Here is an 18,733-nt window from a genome sequence, read left to right as displayed (position 1 = left end):
TATGTGTGCATTTGGTTTACTTGTTATTTTTACTTAATAAAATATTTTTACAGATAAAAGCGTGTTGGGGGATCGGCATGTCGTGGGCGTACAATGGGATCCAGCAAACTCAAATAAAACGATGAGCCTGCGCACAGTTTAGCTGTGCTTAATCAGGATTTATTGAATTTAGTGCTAGATATAATTAGGATAATTAGACAAATTTTATAATTAATTAAAAGTAGTACCTTAAATGTACCTAATTAGTATAATAAAATGATTATATATATGTATAACGAAACTCTTGTTTGTATTTGATGTATTGTACTCGTTGATATGATTAGAATGAGTGTCTCTCTCGTAGCAGCTTATTAGCATCCGCTGGAATTACTGATATTGTCTGCTTCGTGTGAACCATCACCAAATATTGACTAGGAATTTTTTAATCCAAAAGATTGATTACTATTAGCCCGTAGTCATAGCGAAGAAAAAGGTTTTAACGCTTGAAGTCCTGTTTTATAATAATCACCATTTTAATTTTTTTCATAGTCAACTTAAAGTGAATTTTATGTCAAAACTCCAGTTTTAACTAGGGATGTTTCGAATGCCATATTTTTCACATCATGAATGCGAATTCGAATGTGCGAATGCGAATGTTAGGAATAACATTAAAAAAGCAATAATCAACTTAAGTCATCGTTTTCACTACTTCAAAATTGTGTAAATTATTAAAACATTGAATAGGTGCTTAACCTATACAGTGTTTTAATCTAGTAGTCAAAGTTCAAAAGGGACATAATATAAAATATGATAATTTTGCTCGTATACAAGGCCGGCTGCACTGAACAATTGCTCACTTGCCACATTGGCGGGTGGAGGGCTCAAATATTTGTGGGCCAGATTTGTCAATTTGTCGTACATATTTTATTTTAGTTTTCCACCAATCGGGAGGATTTTCACCGAGATGAGCTAGTTTTCTCTAAGATACGCCTTCAATTGAGCTTTAATTTCACATTTTTTAAATCTTCAGATTCTACATCCGAGCCTTCGCTTTCGCTGGAGGAATCTAAAATTATTTCTAGCTTGCTTATAAGACTTAGCAGTACCTACTTGTTGAAGGCCCATCGATGTTGCTTGTTTGCCGGTTATTGTCCGCACCCTGGTTAGACAGACTTTGATGACAATGCGAATGTGTAGAATGATGCGAATCATTCGCATAACGAATACGAATGAACATATTCGCAACATCCCTGGTTTTAACTTTAAAATGAGGTGATTGTGATTTAAAAACAGTAAAATAAGGTTCTAAGTTTCGTTTTGCTGCTGAAGTAGTAAACGCAATAGCACCCAGGTTCGGTCCTCAATCCGAGCGAGTCCAAACAATATTTTTTTTTTTAATTTTCCTTTTTTGTGATAATAAACATTATTTTATTTTATTATATTTTTTTATTATCTTTTTTTGTTTATGGTATTTCACATAATTATCTCAAGTTAATAAATTTTTTTTCATTTAATTTTAATTAAATTGGTCACAACAATAATAATTACATAAAGCAATTTAAATACTATTTAAAAGAACAAAAAAAGATGTACCCAATTTATTCCTGGCAGTGGGATTCGAACCCACGACTTTCTCTTCTCTTCATATGGATAACTCTGTTCTCACTCATCTTAACAAAAGGCTGTTTCTAAGATGTCTATGATTTTGACACAACTTAAACATCTATTCGAAACTTAAAACTTTATTTTAAAAAGAATGAGCTTTAACTTTCATCTATGACTATGGGAAATTATCTCTTAGCACTACGCCAGAGCGTGCGAGAGATCCCATATTAGATAGTTATTTGGCTCATTTAAACCTCTAACTTTACCTCTGTAGAGCCACGGCTCCTAAAACAGTACAATGCCTAGATTATCCGATGAAAACCTTCAAGTGAACACTTGCCAAGGCGCCAATGGAGTGGTGACGGTTTCTAAGTATCTGCCGATCGCTCTCCTGCCGTCTAATTCGAGCATGCGCTTGTCAAGTCCTTCCGTCAATTCAGAGTCGACCTGTAGGTATGAATTCTGGCTGCATACTTTCTACATTGGGAGGGATGCTGCTATCATGTGAGATCGTCTTAGCTTCTTCTATTCTCATTGACGACTTTTACCTCCACGATTTCATCGCATCAATTTAGCCTAGAACCATCCCACCTGATGTTGTTGAACGAAGGGAACCCATCCTAAAGGTCAGAACCGAATCGGCTGAGCCTCTACAACAAGATGCCGGCCTTAGCAGAGTAAGGTTAGTGCTTGTCACATAGCCAATAAATTTTTTGGAAATACCTACCATTGAAAGGTCTAAGAAGCTTTTAGACTTAAGGAGTGTCGAAAGAGAAGCTTGCAAAATAGTCGCATAACAAGCCATTCTAAATATTACTACATTCTATATATATTCAGCCTCACAAATACGAAAGGGTATACGACAAGCTCAATCCATGGACAAAGAATGGTTAAATTTTAGCATGGGTTGATGTGGTTTTAGATACAAATATTTGAGCTTGAAAATTGTTTCAGCTGAGTTTTACCAAGTTTATTTCCAATAAAATTTACGAAAAGAATTTGAGTAGATTAACTTCTACAGACAGGCTAGGATTGAATCAAATTGATAAGGGGTTTTTATTGTTGATGTAGCTTCTACAACAACCCCGCCCAGATCAGTTAGTATCTTAGTCGTTGTCGTCAAGCTCAACTAACGGAAGACCCAAGCAGCGTGCACCCTCTATAGGGGAAGAGGCGTAAGTTGCGTTGGGTTTTCCGGGAATAGGAAGAGATCTTTCGAGTCGTCGGGTGTCTCTCCGCATGGCACACACTCATTTGGCACATCTGCATCTAATCTACTCAGGTATGAGTTCAACCTGCTGCAGTAGCCAAAGCGAGGCTCCCGAGGCAGACGAAGCTCCGTCTCGTCTATGTCAGGTGGTTGTGTACCCAGAATGGGATTCACAGGTCTGGAGTCTACGTAACTTGAGACTGACACCCTGTGAATACTGCTCAGGGCCTGTCGATATGCTCATAGGTCCACAGGTTGCTTCTGGTGTTTTCCCTCTGGACTTCGTCAGTCAGTTCATATAGAAGCCTTTTGCCATGCCGGTGTCTGTTCGTGTGTCCACGTCTGTGGCTCCCTACTAACAATTGCATATAGAGCATTGTTTGTGCTCCTTTATTTGGAGCATTTTCGCCTCGTAGTGTAGGTGGTGTTGTGGCGACATCAGAAGACCTCATGTCGCTGTCCGTAGTGCAGTGTTTTGTGCAGTCTGTAGCTTCATCCACTGCGTCCTACTTGTCCCCGGCGACCACACTGGTGCTGCGTAATTTAGAACCGGCCCGCCAATTGCCTTGTATGTTGCCAGCGACGTTGTTTTGTCTTTGCCCCAGGTACTGCCGGATAGCGACTTGAGGACCTTGTTGCGGCTCTGTACTTTGTTGACAATTGCGGTTGCGTGCGCAGAGAAGGAGAGCAGATTGACCTTCGCCCAGGTGGTAGATAAGATCGCAGAGGATTATGTTGGGTAGAGGGTTAGACTCCTAGCAGTGAAGACGAGAGAAAGCTCGGAGAGATACCCGTTTACTTTCGAGCACAAGTCATTAATTCCATTCCCAGACGCCATTATCGAACAATCGTCAGCGTAGGAGGCAATCGAGACTGCCTCTGGTGGCTGAAGGAGCTTGGAAATATAAAAGCTAAACAGTAATGGGGAAAAACCCCCTGCTTAGTAGCAAGGCCTCTAGTGTCTTCGATACCGGGGATAGAAGTGTTATCGGACGATAAGACTCCTTTGTTGGCTGGTTTCCTCGGCTTGAGCAGTAGCATCACTTTCCCTGTCTTTCAGATGTCTGGAATGACGAGAGCGCCATTGACAGATTGAGGACCAAGCTAGGTACGCTACTCACGCAGGACCCAAATTTTTCAGCATCAACATACATATTCCGTCGGGGCCCATAGCTTTGGCGGCTTTCGCCTTCCGGATGGCTACCTGTACTTCACCACCGGTGAATATAAGAGGCGCACTTGTTGTTGGCAGTTTGTGCGGTCTTCTGGTTCTCGATGCCTGGCTTTGTCCACCGGAGGATGCAGTATAAATTTTCCGGCTAAAATAGCTCATTTAGCTATATTTCGACTCTGTCGTCGCACTTTGTCGGATTGGACAGTGACCTCCCGCTTATACACGTTCACAAGCTGCCGAATCTCTGTTTTGAGATCCCTGATGCGGGAATGTCCGGGATCGGCCTGACGAATGTTGTCACGCTCTTCGGCTAGAACAGCCACTTCAGCAGGAAAGTTGGACGGGGGTCCATTATGCAACCGGTTGGTACGAAGCGAGCTGCTGCAGCAGTGACAACCCTGCGGAACTTACGTTCACCTAGGTGAACGTCAGTTGGTGTGGGCAAGGCAGCGATAGTGCTTTCAGTAAATTCCGCGAAGCCTTTCCAATCAGCTTTGGTGAAGCTGATATATGTCCGGTGTTCCGCGGAAGCAAAGTCGGCTGATTTATCGATCGAGATGACTATGGGCAGATAGTCTGATGCCAAGGACAGCACAGGTCGCCATGATACGCTGTTTATCAGACCAGCGCTGACTATTGTTGTCTGGCGATCTGCAGCAGCTGCCCATAATCCTGGTGGGGCGTCGTCGTTCATTGTGCAGAATGTCGAATCGTCTATGTGTTCAGCTAAGTGTGTTCCCCTACGATCATTTGACAGGCTTGAATGCCAAAGATTGTGGAGCGCATTATAGTCGCCAATTACCATACGGTTTTCACCTCTGAGGAGCGCATCTATTTTTGGGAGATATCCTGCCGGGCAGCTGGTGACAGGGGGTATATATACGTTAAATATTTGGAGTTTGACATCGCTTGGAGACGATACTGCACGGTGTGGTGCGTGATGAAAGCTAGGGCACCACCATTATCTCGCTCCCAATTTTGACAGTGCATAGTGTATCCGGCGCAATACAACAGTGTTGAATTTCTGTGCAACTTCGGCTCTTGAACCGCAGCTATAAATATTCCATGCCTCCCCATGAAGACGGTTATCTCCTCGGTCTTGCTCTGAAGCGAGGGATGTGTATTTCCTAACCACTAAAGGCTGCGTGCGCTCCTTGCGGGGGTGCCGCCCTGTAGTGGTAGTGGGTGGCGCCGCAAATGGAGCTTGCGCCCGTGCAGCGCAACACGGGCCCTCGTAGTCCCTTGTCCAATCTCGCGGCATGTGGGTAGTGGTGCGGTTGTGTCTGTTGTGTGGTCTGTCGTGGTCTCTCGTGGTTCGGTCTATTGTGTTGTGTTGTGGTGCTGTGGTCTTTTGTGTTGAGATGCTCAGGCGGACTAGGGCAGCAGGAGGTCACAAATTAAGTGGTCTACGGTCGATGTGTCCGTAGATCTGAGCAGACGCTAAGTTGAATCCACCCGTTGCAAGCATTGAACTTGACTGAGGTGAAGTTGTGGCGTAGTCGTCTCTGGCATACACAGCAGGACTCATTTATTGGCCAAATCCGCTTGTTAAGGAACCAAAAGCAATGGCCTCTTTTGTCCCGTCGGGTATACGTAACCGGAATGTTTCAGAGCAATATCTGGCCAAGAACTATCACCCCAGCTGGTTCCCCTAAAAGTCGAATTTTAAAATTTTATTATTTTTTGCGATCGTCTTTTATATTTTAACGCTCATGTTATACCATAAAATTATGGTTACATAACTAACATAACTTCAGTTCCGAGAAGTGAAATTATTGAATCCCATAAAAGCGTTCGGAAATGTATCACACAAGAAAAATCGAAAAACTGAAATTTATTATTTTGGGTCAGCCTGTGCCATATTTTTACGAAGCAGAGGGAAAAGACAGAAAAAGATAAAAAAAAAACAAAAGTGTCATCAAACAATTAAAAGGTTTTTTGCTGCAGCTCGCATTTTTTAATTAATTTCATTCCACTAAACCTGCGAATTTTACTTAAATAAAGTGAAGATACTTTGTCCATGTAAAAGAGTATGTTCCTTACTATTGAAATGCGTTTAAATTCCTCTCCTTGATAGCTCCTATTACGTGAATTTACAACGTGTGATGTGTGATGTCGGCAATTGTCTGCTCCCTAATTAACAAATTTAATTAAGCGATAATTAAAGTATTGGTGTGAGGCACAGAAAAAGCATAGTGAAGCAAGCGATCGAAACTAAAGTTGCGTCAACTTATCAAAAGCGAAAATAAAAATTGATTTCAACGCTCAGAAAATGATGGACGAACAGTTAATTGATGAAGTTGGGCAGCATGGAGTTATATATAATCGTCAGAAGTATTACCTTAACGGTAGTAATGGACCAGGTGGAGGAGGAGGGAAGTATGAAACAAAAGATGAGGCATGGCAAACTATTGCAATTAAATTGCGTACAGATGGTAAGTGCTATTGATATTCTATTCGAATTCTTTCACTCCAAAGTTTTACTATTCTCTGTAGTTGAGACTTGCAAGAAACGGTGGAAATACTTGCGGGAACGTTATGTATCACAACGCAAGCAAGGCGACCCGCCGGTATATGAACATCTTTCTCGTCCCTATCTTGAGAAGATGAAATTCCTTGATCAGCACATACAGCCCCGGAAATCATACCGAAATGTGCCAAGTTTTCTCACATCCCCCCCACTCGGTGAACAGTTCCAACTACAGTGAATTCAATATGGACTCAAAGTCAAATGGGTCTATGAAGAACATGGGTCATTTCGGCAACTCGGCTGTCTCTCAACATCATTACCACCAACCAGATCATCAGCACCCTATTTCTGCACTGAGCTCTGCTGCTGTAAATGCGTCAACAACAGAGAATGGAAATGGACAGGTAAAAATTGAAGCCGATCAAATGTTTCGCGATTTTGCCGCTGCTGTGGCCTCACAACAGCTCCAACAAATATCACACACGCAGCTACAACATCATCAAGCTGCTGCAGTGGCGGCCGCTATGGCCGATTCCTCTCAAAACTATAATGAACACTATCGAGAAGGAAACAGCTTGAGTGGTAATGGTGTAACTCACAATGGTAATGGCAGCGGTATGGGCATATCGTCATCATCATCTTCAATGAAATCACCATTATCATCTCCTTTAGATGGCGTCAACAGCAACAATCATAGTGGCACAAGTAAATGCATTCCAGTTTCTTTCCAAAATCCTTAATAATCCGTTATTTTCTCATCTTTAAGGTCACAACCCAAGTGGCGCGCAGCAGGCAGTAGCCCACTCATCGTCCTCCAATCAAATGGCTACCAATTCATATGGCGACACCAATAACGATGAACTAGATTCATCAACTGGCAGTAATCATCATACGAAAAAGCCACGTGTGCAGCTAAATTCAAATGTCGCCGGTATGTCACATAACAGCAATCATGCTCAGCAACCATACTCTGGTTCACAGAATACTTCAAATTCCACTAACGCACACTTCGCTGACGATACCGATGATGATTCAGATGATAATAGTAGTAGTTTATTACAACCACAAACAATATTAAATGATAATCAGAATAACCATTACGATAATGCGGCTTCGACTTCCTCAGCGGCGGCCATGCAACGCAGTTCTGGTTCGACAAACAGTGGCCAACAACAACAACAAGGCATGTTTCCCGCAAATGCCGACTTCCTCTTTCAGCTTTATCAGCAACTGCCTCACCAACAGCAAAACCTAACTACACCTCAGCAACAACAGAATTTCAATAAGTTTCAAACGCCACAAAATCCCACACCGGCGCGTAGTTCCGAGCATCTATTGGGTGAATTGGTAACAACGGAACTATTAAAAATGTCAAAGGACCGTCGCAAAAATGTTCAAAAACGTATTCTGGAAATACTATTCTTTGATGATTGAACAAAAATAAATATACACAACGGCATAAGCAAGTGTTAAGAATAAAGGTGCTCCTCGTGGCATCGAATAAGCAGGTGGCATCGCGGGAAGTGTATTCATTCCAGCTAGATTATAAGCCCAACTTCCAAGCGTATATATAAATTTTAGGTATATGGTTAAAGAATAGTTTAAGCATGTAGAACCCACCTAAATTATTTTTAATATTTTTATGTTTTTTTCGTGTTTTTATCATAATTTATAACCTTTAAAATAAACTCTTCTCTTCTACTCTAGTCAGTTCGTAAAGTTTGCCTTAAATGTCTTGCTTACATTTTCAAACAATTATATAGTCGCTAATTTCATTTCTGTACTTTAGATCTTTAGACATATGCACGCATGTATTTTTATATAACTATAAAAAAAAAAAACTATTTTAGTCAGTCAACAGTAAACCCATTTAAAATTAGTTAAGCTACATACATAAATATGTGTATGTATATTAAAAACTATCGACACCGCTTGAAGATATTAACAAAATAAAGTAAAGCAGAATATGCAAGCATTTCGTAGACATTTCTTACCGGGCTTGATAAAGGAGCTGGGAGTCGCCGTGGTCGAGTGGTTAGAAGTGTGCCCTGCCACTCGGTAGGCCCAAAGTTCAATCCATGGACTGACCATCCGTGTCGCCCTTCGGCAGGCAATGGCAAAGGGCCAATTATTTATATATAAGCGAAAATGATCATAAATTAATTTTATGAAATACCGAAACTGTTGGCAGCCCTAAAGGTAAAAGCTGAAAATTCAACGCCGTCACATTCGATTCCGTCGGCGCAAGCCTTTGCACGGCAAATCAGCTGGTTTCGCTTATTTGATTTTTGCTTTTCAACTAGTTTGTGTTATTTTAAGTGATAATTAGATGGGAAAAAGAAAGTGTATGGGATTCTACTCTCAATTTTAATAAAGAAATCGATTTTTAAAAAATTTTAATTGTACACATCTTTCTTTCATTATTGAATACACGATCAACGAAGAAAATGTTTTCACTCACGCGAAAATGGTCACAATTGCGGTCCAGTGTAAATGCAATCACATCAGCGAGCGCCACCAATAGTAGCAGCAGCAACAATGGCATCAGCAATGGAATCCATTATCATTGGGAAACAAAGCACAATACACAGAAATTAGCTTTGAAAGCGCCGCATGAGCACAAATTGTTGAAAAGATATGAACGGTAAGAGTAATTTGGTGTCTACATTTTTGTCTTGGGGATTATATAAAAATAAATTAGGGGTATTCTCTGAGTCTTGCAAAGCCCTTGCACCGTGCACGTATTGCACGGTTTGCAAAGCTGTCCCATACGAAAACCGGTTTTTACCGTGCAATCTGTGCACCATGCAAGGGCTTTGCAAGACTCAGAGAATACCCCTATTGTAAAACCTGCATGTCGGGGGAGGATACCAATTCTTATCAAAAATGTTGCATGCATATTTGTTTATTATATAAATATTCTATGATACAATGGTCTAGTTAAAGCGCCAATGCTTGAACATTTTTAAACGCGGCAGGATAAGTTACTTTCCTGCATAACGTACAATTCCAGGCCACTTAACAGTATTGACGCCATTTCTAAAGTTAGCTGGTAAATCACAAATTCCATTCGTAATTATTTGCATATGCATACATACACATAAGCATACATACTTAGTTAAGAAAAAGGCCGCGTAAGCATGCATAATGAAATTGATTGAACTTGCGGTTAAAAATTCATAAGAAACTGTTTCGTATAGAGTTGATACCCATCCTAGGATATAAATGTTTAATCTCCTAAGTTGACTATTTACCTACTATCTTCTTTGCATGGTAAACTGATGAAGAGTTTAGTAGTCCCACATAAATTTAAAATATGAATCGTGTGCCTATCAACACATAATCCACTCTTTAGATTCTATCGAAAAAAATATGGGTATTCATCTAAAAGCGTAAATGCCTCGTAACGCAAAAATCTCGTAAATAATCCGGTTTTGAATACAAAATTAAGTAAGTTTACAAGGTTTACTTGGTTACGAGATTACGCGTTTAGATGAATTGACCTAATATTTTCCCAATCTATGAAATCAGCAATGCAAAGTTTTTCAACGTATAAGTGGACTCTTAATACCTCAAAATAGGATGGTTCTTCGCATTCCGCTAAGAGTTCACTGCATTACATGCAAGTACTGCTCTTTACGGGTCGCTGACTTGCTTACATTATAATTTCATTGGCATACTTATTTCCATAGATTCTTGTATAATTATGTATGTGTACATGCATACATATACTCACTATTTACTAATGAGTGCTATAAATAGCTTACTAAGCGTGAGTATAATTTACATAGGTTTTTTTTACATACCCAACTATGGCATATAAATCTTGCATCTTAAAGCCAATTCAAAAAGATTCTTCGCATACCAACGACATGGAATGATTTTTATAGTGTCTCCGCTTTCAAAAATATATGATGCTTTTATCATATTCCCATTTTTGATTCTGCCTTAACTTTTCCTCTACAACCTAACTCGTACTTTAACTATGGACATTCATACATAAACCCATATGCACATATTGTCAACTGAAATGCAAATAGACGTAACAAATATATGCACTGAAAAGCAAAAAGGCATAACTTATAAAAAATCAAAATTCCCTTTTTGATTGATATGATTGGATTTCATCGAATTAAAAATACCTACATCATTTTATATAAAAAAAATTATTACTCACCACTTTTTTCATTTCAGTGACAATACCTTTATATGTATGTATGTATATACCTGTATCGAAACTCTTTCATGCTTGTTTGCATATTATGCAAGTATACGGCTAGGTTTTAAACAAATTTCATTACAATACAAATAAAAAATCAAACCCATGTAATAACAGTAAAAGTGATGTAACCGTTTACACATTTGGGCAAGGCTTAAATACATATTAAATACAAGAATGGTAATTTATTTAGTGCTTCTCAATTTGTCAGTAAATAAATTATGGTACACCAAAAATTATGTGTATTTTAGTACAAAAAAAAAATTGGTTTACTGGCAGATATTGGCTGAATGCATATACATAAATACAGATCATTCGATTTATGTAGGGAGTATTTATGTTGTTCACTTGCTACTGTAATGTATTGATATATTCATGCCTTTGTTTATTTTGCACTTTTTTCTCCTTTATAGCACTTTATCAACACTAACGAATCATTCAGTGCCAATAGCTGGACGTGTAACAATATCAAAGGAGGAAAGTCGTGACTTCATGGCCGTATTTCCAGGTTAGTAAAAAAATATAAAGCCTTTTTTTTATCTGTCACACTTGCTATATTTTGTTTATTTCATACAATAAGTTTAAACGATCGCAGGCTTGGGTTCAAGAAAAGAGCAAATATTTGCATTTCTTTGTATTTAGTATAATAAGTTTATAGGCATTCGTATTTTAATGCAAATGTGTCTTCCTGATTTTAACTCAATTGGCTTACTATTTCAAAAGAAACAGATGCATATTTAACGTAAAAGCCCGCACATGGATTTCCACTGTTTATTATTCGTACTACAATGAAGCTGTTCAGTACTTGCGCTAAACTTTAAATAAAAATTCCTAATTATGGATTCTGCTTTTACAGATGTTGTGCGCGAGCTGTCCGAAGTAGCTAAAAGTTACAAAACACATGAAGCTGCGACCTGGTTCACAAAGGTATTACTAATAGTTACACTCGTATATACCTTACAGAAACAGTTCAAATTTGTTTCGTTTATTCCAGGCCCTAGAGTACAATGTGCCACTTGGCAAGAAGAACCGTGGTCTACTCACCGTTTTAACGTATAAAAATTTAGTCAAACCCGATGACCTCACACCCGAAAATATAAAATTGGCGCAATATCTCGGCTGGTGTGTTGAAATGGTAGGTATTTCAGCTCGAAGTTATCACACTGCACACTTTGCTTTAATGCAATTTTTAATGCCATAATCGAACCACCTCGACTACTACATACCAATATTTATTTATTTGGTTTGATAGCTGCAATGTTTCTTCATCATTTCCGATGACATCATGGACAACAGCACTACGCGACGCGGCCAGTTGTGTTGGCACAAATTGGAGGAAGTTGGCTTAATTGCCATCAATGATGCGCTGATGATTGAGAATGGAATCTTTGAATTGCTACGTAAAAATTTCCGCCATTTAGCTTGTTATGTTGATCTGCTAGAACTTTTCCATCAAATAACTTTCATTACAACTTGTGGTCAATCTTTGGATTTGTTAAATGCCAATAAAAATGTCAGCACCTTCACTATGGACAAATACGACTCCATTGTTGCGAATAAAACTGCATATTATACTTTCTATTTGCCTGTAGCATTGGCTTTGCATTTGGCGGGGTGAGTGAAAACATGTACATGCTTATTTTTTTTCATTTTATAAAAAGCTTATTTTTTCGGCAGCGTTAAAGATCGCGAGATTTTCCGCCAATCCAAAACCATTCTTTTGGAAATGGGTCACTTATTTCAAGTGCAGGATGACTTTCTCGATTGTTTTGGAAATTCCGATATTACTGGTAAAATCGGCACAGATATACAGGACAACAAGTGTTCCTGGTTAGCGGTGGTTTGCATGCAGCGTGCTAGTGCCGAACAAAAAGCTATAATGGAGGAGTGCTATGGGAAAAATGGTGGGTGTGGGGCATTAAAAATGCAATTATCATATCTCTATTCAATGTAGGACTTTAAAACGAATTTCCATCCATTTCAGATCCAGAGAAAATCGCGCGTGTTAAGCAACTTTACGAAGAATTAGACATTGCCAGCTTATACGCCATATACGAGGAAGAAAAATACAATTTGATAAAAACGCACATCCAACAAAGCTCACTTGACATACCACATGAGATCTTCTTACAAATACTAAATAAAATTTATCAAAGGGACTCATAAGCAAGAATGCAGAAAATAGAATAATAATAGTGTCACGAATGCAGCTAATGTTTGACAGCTACGTCGTGAAGTCAAACAATTTACTATTTAAATTTTCAACACCGGGAGCGTTGTCAATATCCATTCGTTTACACTATGTTTAAACTTTGATGGACTCCGGTTGGTGCAATGTTCAGCCAACTTATTTAAGTTTTTATTAATGTAATGGCGTTTTTGTAAATGTCACAATGTTGTAAAAAATGATGTATATGTATATCTCCGATAGCCAAGATAACGATTTAAATATGTATGTATATACATAAATAAAGGAATTTCTAGTTTGTACTTTTAACCTATAGTAGTATTTCTAAAAAATTATTTCTAAAAAAATAAATATTGGAAAGCGCTATATGTATAAGGATATCGTCGCCTGGATAAAATACTGTCGTGTGTTACTTTCGGCAGGTTTTGGGAAAATCGCGATTGACGTATGGAATGCAATTTCTCAAAATGGCGGCGATAGATTTTCTCCAAAGTCTCGGAGAATGTTACCAGTTCACGAGATTGTTAAATTACTTTATTTTTATTTTTTATTGTTAAGTATTCATGAAATTATGAAGGATTTTTTTTAGTCAAATTTTGATGTATGCCTACGGTGGCCATTCGTGCCGTTTTTGGCGAGGCAGTACCGATTTTAAGGAAATCGTCCCGCAGAATATTTTTTAAAAGTCGGGACGTACAAGTGTCCCGATTTTTGATATTTGTACCGATTAAGTGCCGAATTTCAGTGTTGTATTTATTGATTTAATTAGAGTTTCCTTGTACTCCGGCCCAAAAATAATTTTTCGTACAAACGCGACAGCACTATCGTTATCACAAAGAACATAGAATATAAGGGAGCCTTAAACATAGCCAGCATCTTTATTTTCGATGATCGTTGGTTATGTTTTAATCTGTCAAACTGGTACTCTCTCGCTTTATTGGAGTCTATCATTCTTCTGTAAATTTTTTTTAAAAAGGAGGTTATCAATACGTCAGAAAATTTTTTATATATACTATCGCATAATTTTAGACATCCTTAACAGATTTCTATAATTATTTTTCTAACGGAAAGGCGGAACCTCAGAGGTGGTCCGGTACTAGTTTGGTGTAGGTCCGGTCATTTCATCATTAAGAAATTAACGGTTATCAAAAATTTTATATTAGAATTGAAGTCAGTTTTGCTTTTTGTTTAAAAATCACTTATTTAATTATTTGTTCAGTTATTATTTTTTTTTATGAAGCGGTTCTAACTTGAATTTAGTGAAATTATAAAAAATATACTAATTCCTACAAAAAAATCCCCCAATAGATATGAAAAATATAAGTTGTAGATACAGTGGCAAAAATATAAATTGGAAAAAGACATTTTAGCATTCTTTGGCGTTATTTAATGTTTATTATTATTTTATGCAAGTTACCTCGATATCTAACAAAGACCATGAATGTAAAAGTTTCAGACTTTGCACAAAAATTAGCAATATTCGAAAAAATTGGAAAACCGGTGTTGCCACATATTTCAAATATCAAAAAAAAAAAATATTACATAAGCCTCAATAATGTTAGTAATTGCATAAACAAATTTAAAAAAAAAAAATTGAATAGGGTTGCCACCACTCGAAAAAATCTTTACATATAAAAATGAATTGCTGTTCGTTTGTTATCGCATAACTCAAGAACAGCTCAACGAATTTGCTTCGTTTTTATTTCATTTTGTTTCTCTATGTCTGTAGAAGGTTTGTAAAGAAAAAAATTGAAAACCCGGTATTGCCAGATATCTGAATTACAAAAAAAAAATAATTTAAATAAGCCGCAATAATGTTATTCCACTGCGAATGTATGAAAACACTTAAAACAAAAAAATTTGCATAGGGTTGCCACCATTCGAATACAATCTCATGTCACTAGATATGGCACGATTAATCGAAAAACCGATTATAAACGGTTATTTTCTTTCGGTTAACGACTAAATTGTATCAAAATTTTCCGTTCATTTAATCGAACGATTAACCGAATAATTTTCAAATTAACCGAAAAGAAACCATCAAAAATTTACTCCTTGACTCACGCAAAAATGTAAACATCAAAATTACGTAATCAAACATTTTTTTCAGTTGAAGCTTTTGATCGTCTTTTTTCATATGAAATCCTTGAAAATTTTTTTATGGAAAAAAATATACAACACCGGCGGCAAAAAATTTACATTTTATTATACTAATATTGAAGGGGCTACAGAACTGCATACACCAAATCCTCATTTCATTTCATTTTATTTGCTAAAACATTAGTACAATAAAATCTGAGATCTTTTATAGTACAACCAGAAAGAAGGAATCTAATTAAAAAACTCGAAATTTTTACGAATGTTTATTGAATTTTTTGAATATTACACAAAGTCTGATCTTGGATTCATACGTGTTTTGTTAAAAAATTCACACATTTTTATAAAAATTACTCAAATTAAATAACAAAAAGTTTAATTCTTAAAATTTGCCAATTTGGGATGGGTTTATAATTTTGACATGGGGTGTATTGGTATGCTACCTTCCAACTTTTTATTTCTTATTTTCATAGTCTTCTCGATTGTTTACGCACCGAATCATAGCGTAAGTTTCCACAATTTTACAAGAAATGTATCCTTTAATAAAATGGCCAGTTTTTATAACTTATGAAATGATATTTATTTATTCTCGATTTAATCGAAATGACCGATTAATCGGTTAATTTCCTACGATTATTTGTTATTAATAATCGAATGCTTTCTATTAATCAACAATTAACCGATTAATCGATTATTGGATTTTTTCGCCATCACTACATGTCACGGTATTTGTGGTCAACTCCTCCGAAACGGCTAACCGATTTGTATGAAATTTTTTGTGTATATTTGGAAATATGTGAACTTAATCGCATACTCATGGAAAAAATTAATGTTATTGGAAAACCGAATTTTTCATGCCGCATATCTATGGAGGCGTTCATGGTAGGGTACTAGTTAGAACTTGGTATGGAGATATATAAAATCAATTTAGAAAATGGGCGCGGGGAACAGGTTGTTAAGTGCATTTCACACCGCTAAGTAAAGAAGGCGTGGCACCTCCTATAAAAACCTAATTTTTCATACTGCATATCTCTGGAAGTGTTCATGGTAGAGTACTGGAGCTTGGTAGGGATATATGGGTGAAAATTTCTCAACTGGACCTCGGATTTCTGTCAAGTTCGAATTTGTATGGGTAGAGGTTTATAGATGTGAAAGGGATTCTGAGAATTTTTTTTGAAAAATTTTTATTTTTAAAGTTTTTATAAACAAATATATTTGTAAGCAACCTTTTTTTCAACTCATTTTTCTTAAAGTATTTGACGAAAATTGATGAAATGTTTTTTGTAAGCGTAGTGACATTAGAGCTTAAAAAAAACCTTTTTATAATTTAGAAAAAAATATTTTTTTTTTTTATTTAAACATTATAAATATTCGTGTTGCATTAAAAATATGTTCTCAATGAGTGTTTTCCATTTCGTTTATATTTTCGAAAACTGCATTTATTCAAGAAAATATTTCTGAAAAAAAATTTTTTAAATTTTTCTGTTTATTACTTACAGCAACATTTGTCACAGCGCGCACGCAACGTGAAAATAATTTTTTTTTGTGATTGTTCAAGTGTTTAACGTCGCACAGTGGTACAGTCCCATACATTTTTTTTTAGAAAACTAGAAGGAGTCGGCGGATAACCTCAATGTTCCGTGTGCAACATTTATGGAGACAAAAAAATATAAAAAATTGGCGAAATCGATTTATTTTAAAGCATACCTCCCATATAAACCTAACCTCAAAAACGCGTTAAAAATGCAATAAAAAGTGCACCGATGCATATATAACTCCGAATTTTTCCGCATATGTTTGTAATAATCAGGGAACGGATTTTATGGAAATACCCTTTTTTCTCTCTATTCGCAAGTTACATATCTGATGACAATACGAATGGCAATTATAATAGGGAGGTTTTAGTTTTTTAAACTATAATTTTATTATTTCAGCTAAAGGGAGAGATTATATTCGATTAAGAATAACCACGATTTAGCTTTCCCTGATTCCATATATACATATCCAAAGTTGCCTTTTTTAAGATATTCGCCCTTACTAACTTTAATTGTAAAGGGCAATCCCTTATTCCTAATAATATGAAAGTTTTGAACGTTCCATATTTTTTAATTTGGGCGCCACTTGTATCAAGTCACGTCGAGCGCACGTTCAGTACATTTAAGGCTTTTCTTCGCGAACATCTAATAAAAATTCTGCCAGAAAACTTCAAAATGCATCTTGTGGTTCAATGTTACTACAACTATAGAGATTAAAGTTTTGCAAGTTAAAAAAACTCAAATGTAGAAAATAGTCAAAGATTAAAAGTACAAATTTTTGATATAATTAAGCTACGTATGCAGTTCATAATTTTATCTGTTTACTTGTAAAATAAACATTTCTAAAATAAATGTATTTTTTGATTATTTTTCGGTTTTTGTCTTTATTTAGTACCTTATTTTGCCTTCAAGTACCTTTTCCTGCCTATTTGTCCTTTTTTGTATGTTACCTGGTAGTAATGTTGTGTGTGAACTCCAAAAAAATGAAATTAATCGGATTATTTTAATACATAACTCCGACGCAAAACTTAACCTAAAAATGCCTTAAAAATACTGTAAATGCCATCATTATTATATGCGGTTACGTTAATAGTCGGAAATATGAGCCAATTAGTTAGTTGCTCCTGTCCGTGCTTTCTAGTGAACACGTTGCGAGCATAGGCGTTGAGCGTGCATAGTTCACGATGCATGCGCGCTGTGACAAATGTCAAAAACAGAAAAGATCTAACAATTTTTTTTTACAAATATTTTCTTCAATAACTTTGTACTAGATTGAATAAAAAAAGTAAGTTCTCTCAAAAAAAATAAAAATGCAGATGTGGTCCGCATTTTTCTCTTATTTATGTATATGGTATACAACTTTTTTGTGAGAACTTATATTGTAGGTGCTACAACGGGTCAAAGGTCAGATCTTCGAAAAATTAAAAACTTAATGTTTCAGAAAATGTTGAACTGATTTTTAAAGGATCGTTGTAAAGGTGACTTAACCCCCTTTCTTGTGATATGCATAGTTGTATACTTTGTATATAAAAATTTGAGAAAAACACATTTAAAGTAAAATGTACCTTTTTTTGTAAAAAAAAAATATTTTAATCAAAAAAATTACTAACCGATTCTCAAAAAATTGGTATCGTTGTAAAGGCGTATTGCATATTTATATACCTCGTGAATAAAAATTTGAGAAAAAACACTTAAAAGGAAAAAATAACTTTTTTTATCAAAAAATATTTTAAACAAAAAAATTACTCACCGATGTTTAAAAAATTGGCATCGTTGGCACTTCGTATATAAATATTAGAGAAAAGAACACTTAAAAGGAAAAAGTACCAGTTTTTTCATATAAAAAAAAATTCACAAAAAAATTACTAATTAGTAATACAATTTAATACCGTATTTAAATAAACCAAATAATTTATAGCGTTTTAAGTGTTAATTTGTTCTTTTCACCCACAGCCCTGTAAAAAATAAAGCAAAAGTATATGTAACACCATGGTTTTTAATTGTTTACATAACAGGTTATATATAAAAATTAAAGATTATTTTCTATTTTATTTAAATAAAGTATTCAATTGTATTACTAATTAGTAATTTTTTTGTTTAAAATATTTTTTATAAGAAAAAATTTATATTTTTTCCTTTTAAGTGTTTTTCTCAAATTTTTATATGCGAAGTATACAAATATGCATATCAGAAGAAAGGGGGTTTATTCGCCTTTACAACGATACCAACCTTTTAAAAATCGGTTAGTAATTTTTT

The 18,733-nt window shown here is 36.1% G+C and overlaps 1 protein-coding gene and 1 pseudogene across 1 annotated transcript; both read left to right on the top strand.

Annotated features, from left to right (window-relative positions):
* The first annotated feature begins 5,865 nt into the window (after positions 1-5,865).
* On the top strand, positions 5,866-8,673 carry LOC118753769 (annotated as a pseudogene).
* Positions 8,674-8,755: 82 nt separating this feature from the next.
* On the top strand, positions 8,756-13,134 carry LOC118753770 (farnesyl pyrophosphate synthase-like). The gene is made up of 7 exons (XM_036488650.1): positions 8,756-9,082; positions 11,071-11,165; positions 11,514-11,584; positions 11,652-11,792; positions 11,910-12,271; positions 12,335-12,561; positions 12,642-13,134. Exons 1-7 carry the CDS (start codon positions 8,886-8,888, stop codon positions 12,821-12,823), a joined length of 1,275 nt encoding a protein of 424 aa, XP_036344543.1. The 5' UTR covers positions 8,756-8,885; the 3' UTR covers positions 12,824-13,134.
* The last annotated feature ends 5,599 nt before the right edge of the window (positions 13,135-18,733 follow it).

Source organism: Rhagoletis pomonella, unplaced genomic scaffold, assembly GCF_013731165.1.
Source record: "Rhagoletis pomonella isolate Grant_MI unplaced genomic scaffold, Rhpom_1.0 Rhpom_scaffold_02834, whole genome shotgun sequence".
Lineage (NCBI taxonomy): Eukaryota > Metazoa > Arthropoda > Insecta > Diptera > Tephritidae > Rhagoletis > Rhagoletis pomonella.
The sequence above is the reverse complement of the archived record's forward strand: the minus strand, read 5'-3'. Positions and strand labels throughout refer to the sequence as shown.

Bases quoted from the DNA above. Each gene is read 5' to 3' on its own strand.
- LOC118753770 (XM_036488650.1), top strand. From the start codon at position 8,886: ATGTTTTCACTCACGCGAAAATGGTCACAATTGCGGTCCAGTGTAAAT. The intron at 12,272-12,334 runs GTGAGTGAAAAC...TTTTTTCGGCAG, and splicing joins TTGGCTTTGCATTTGGCGGG to CGTTAAAGATCGCGAGATTT. The intron at 12,562-12,641 runs GTGGGTGTGGGG...CATCCATTTCAG, and splicing joins GGAGTGCTATGGGAAAAATG to ATCCAGAGAAAATCGCGCGT.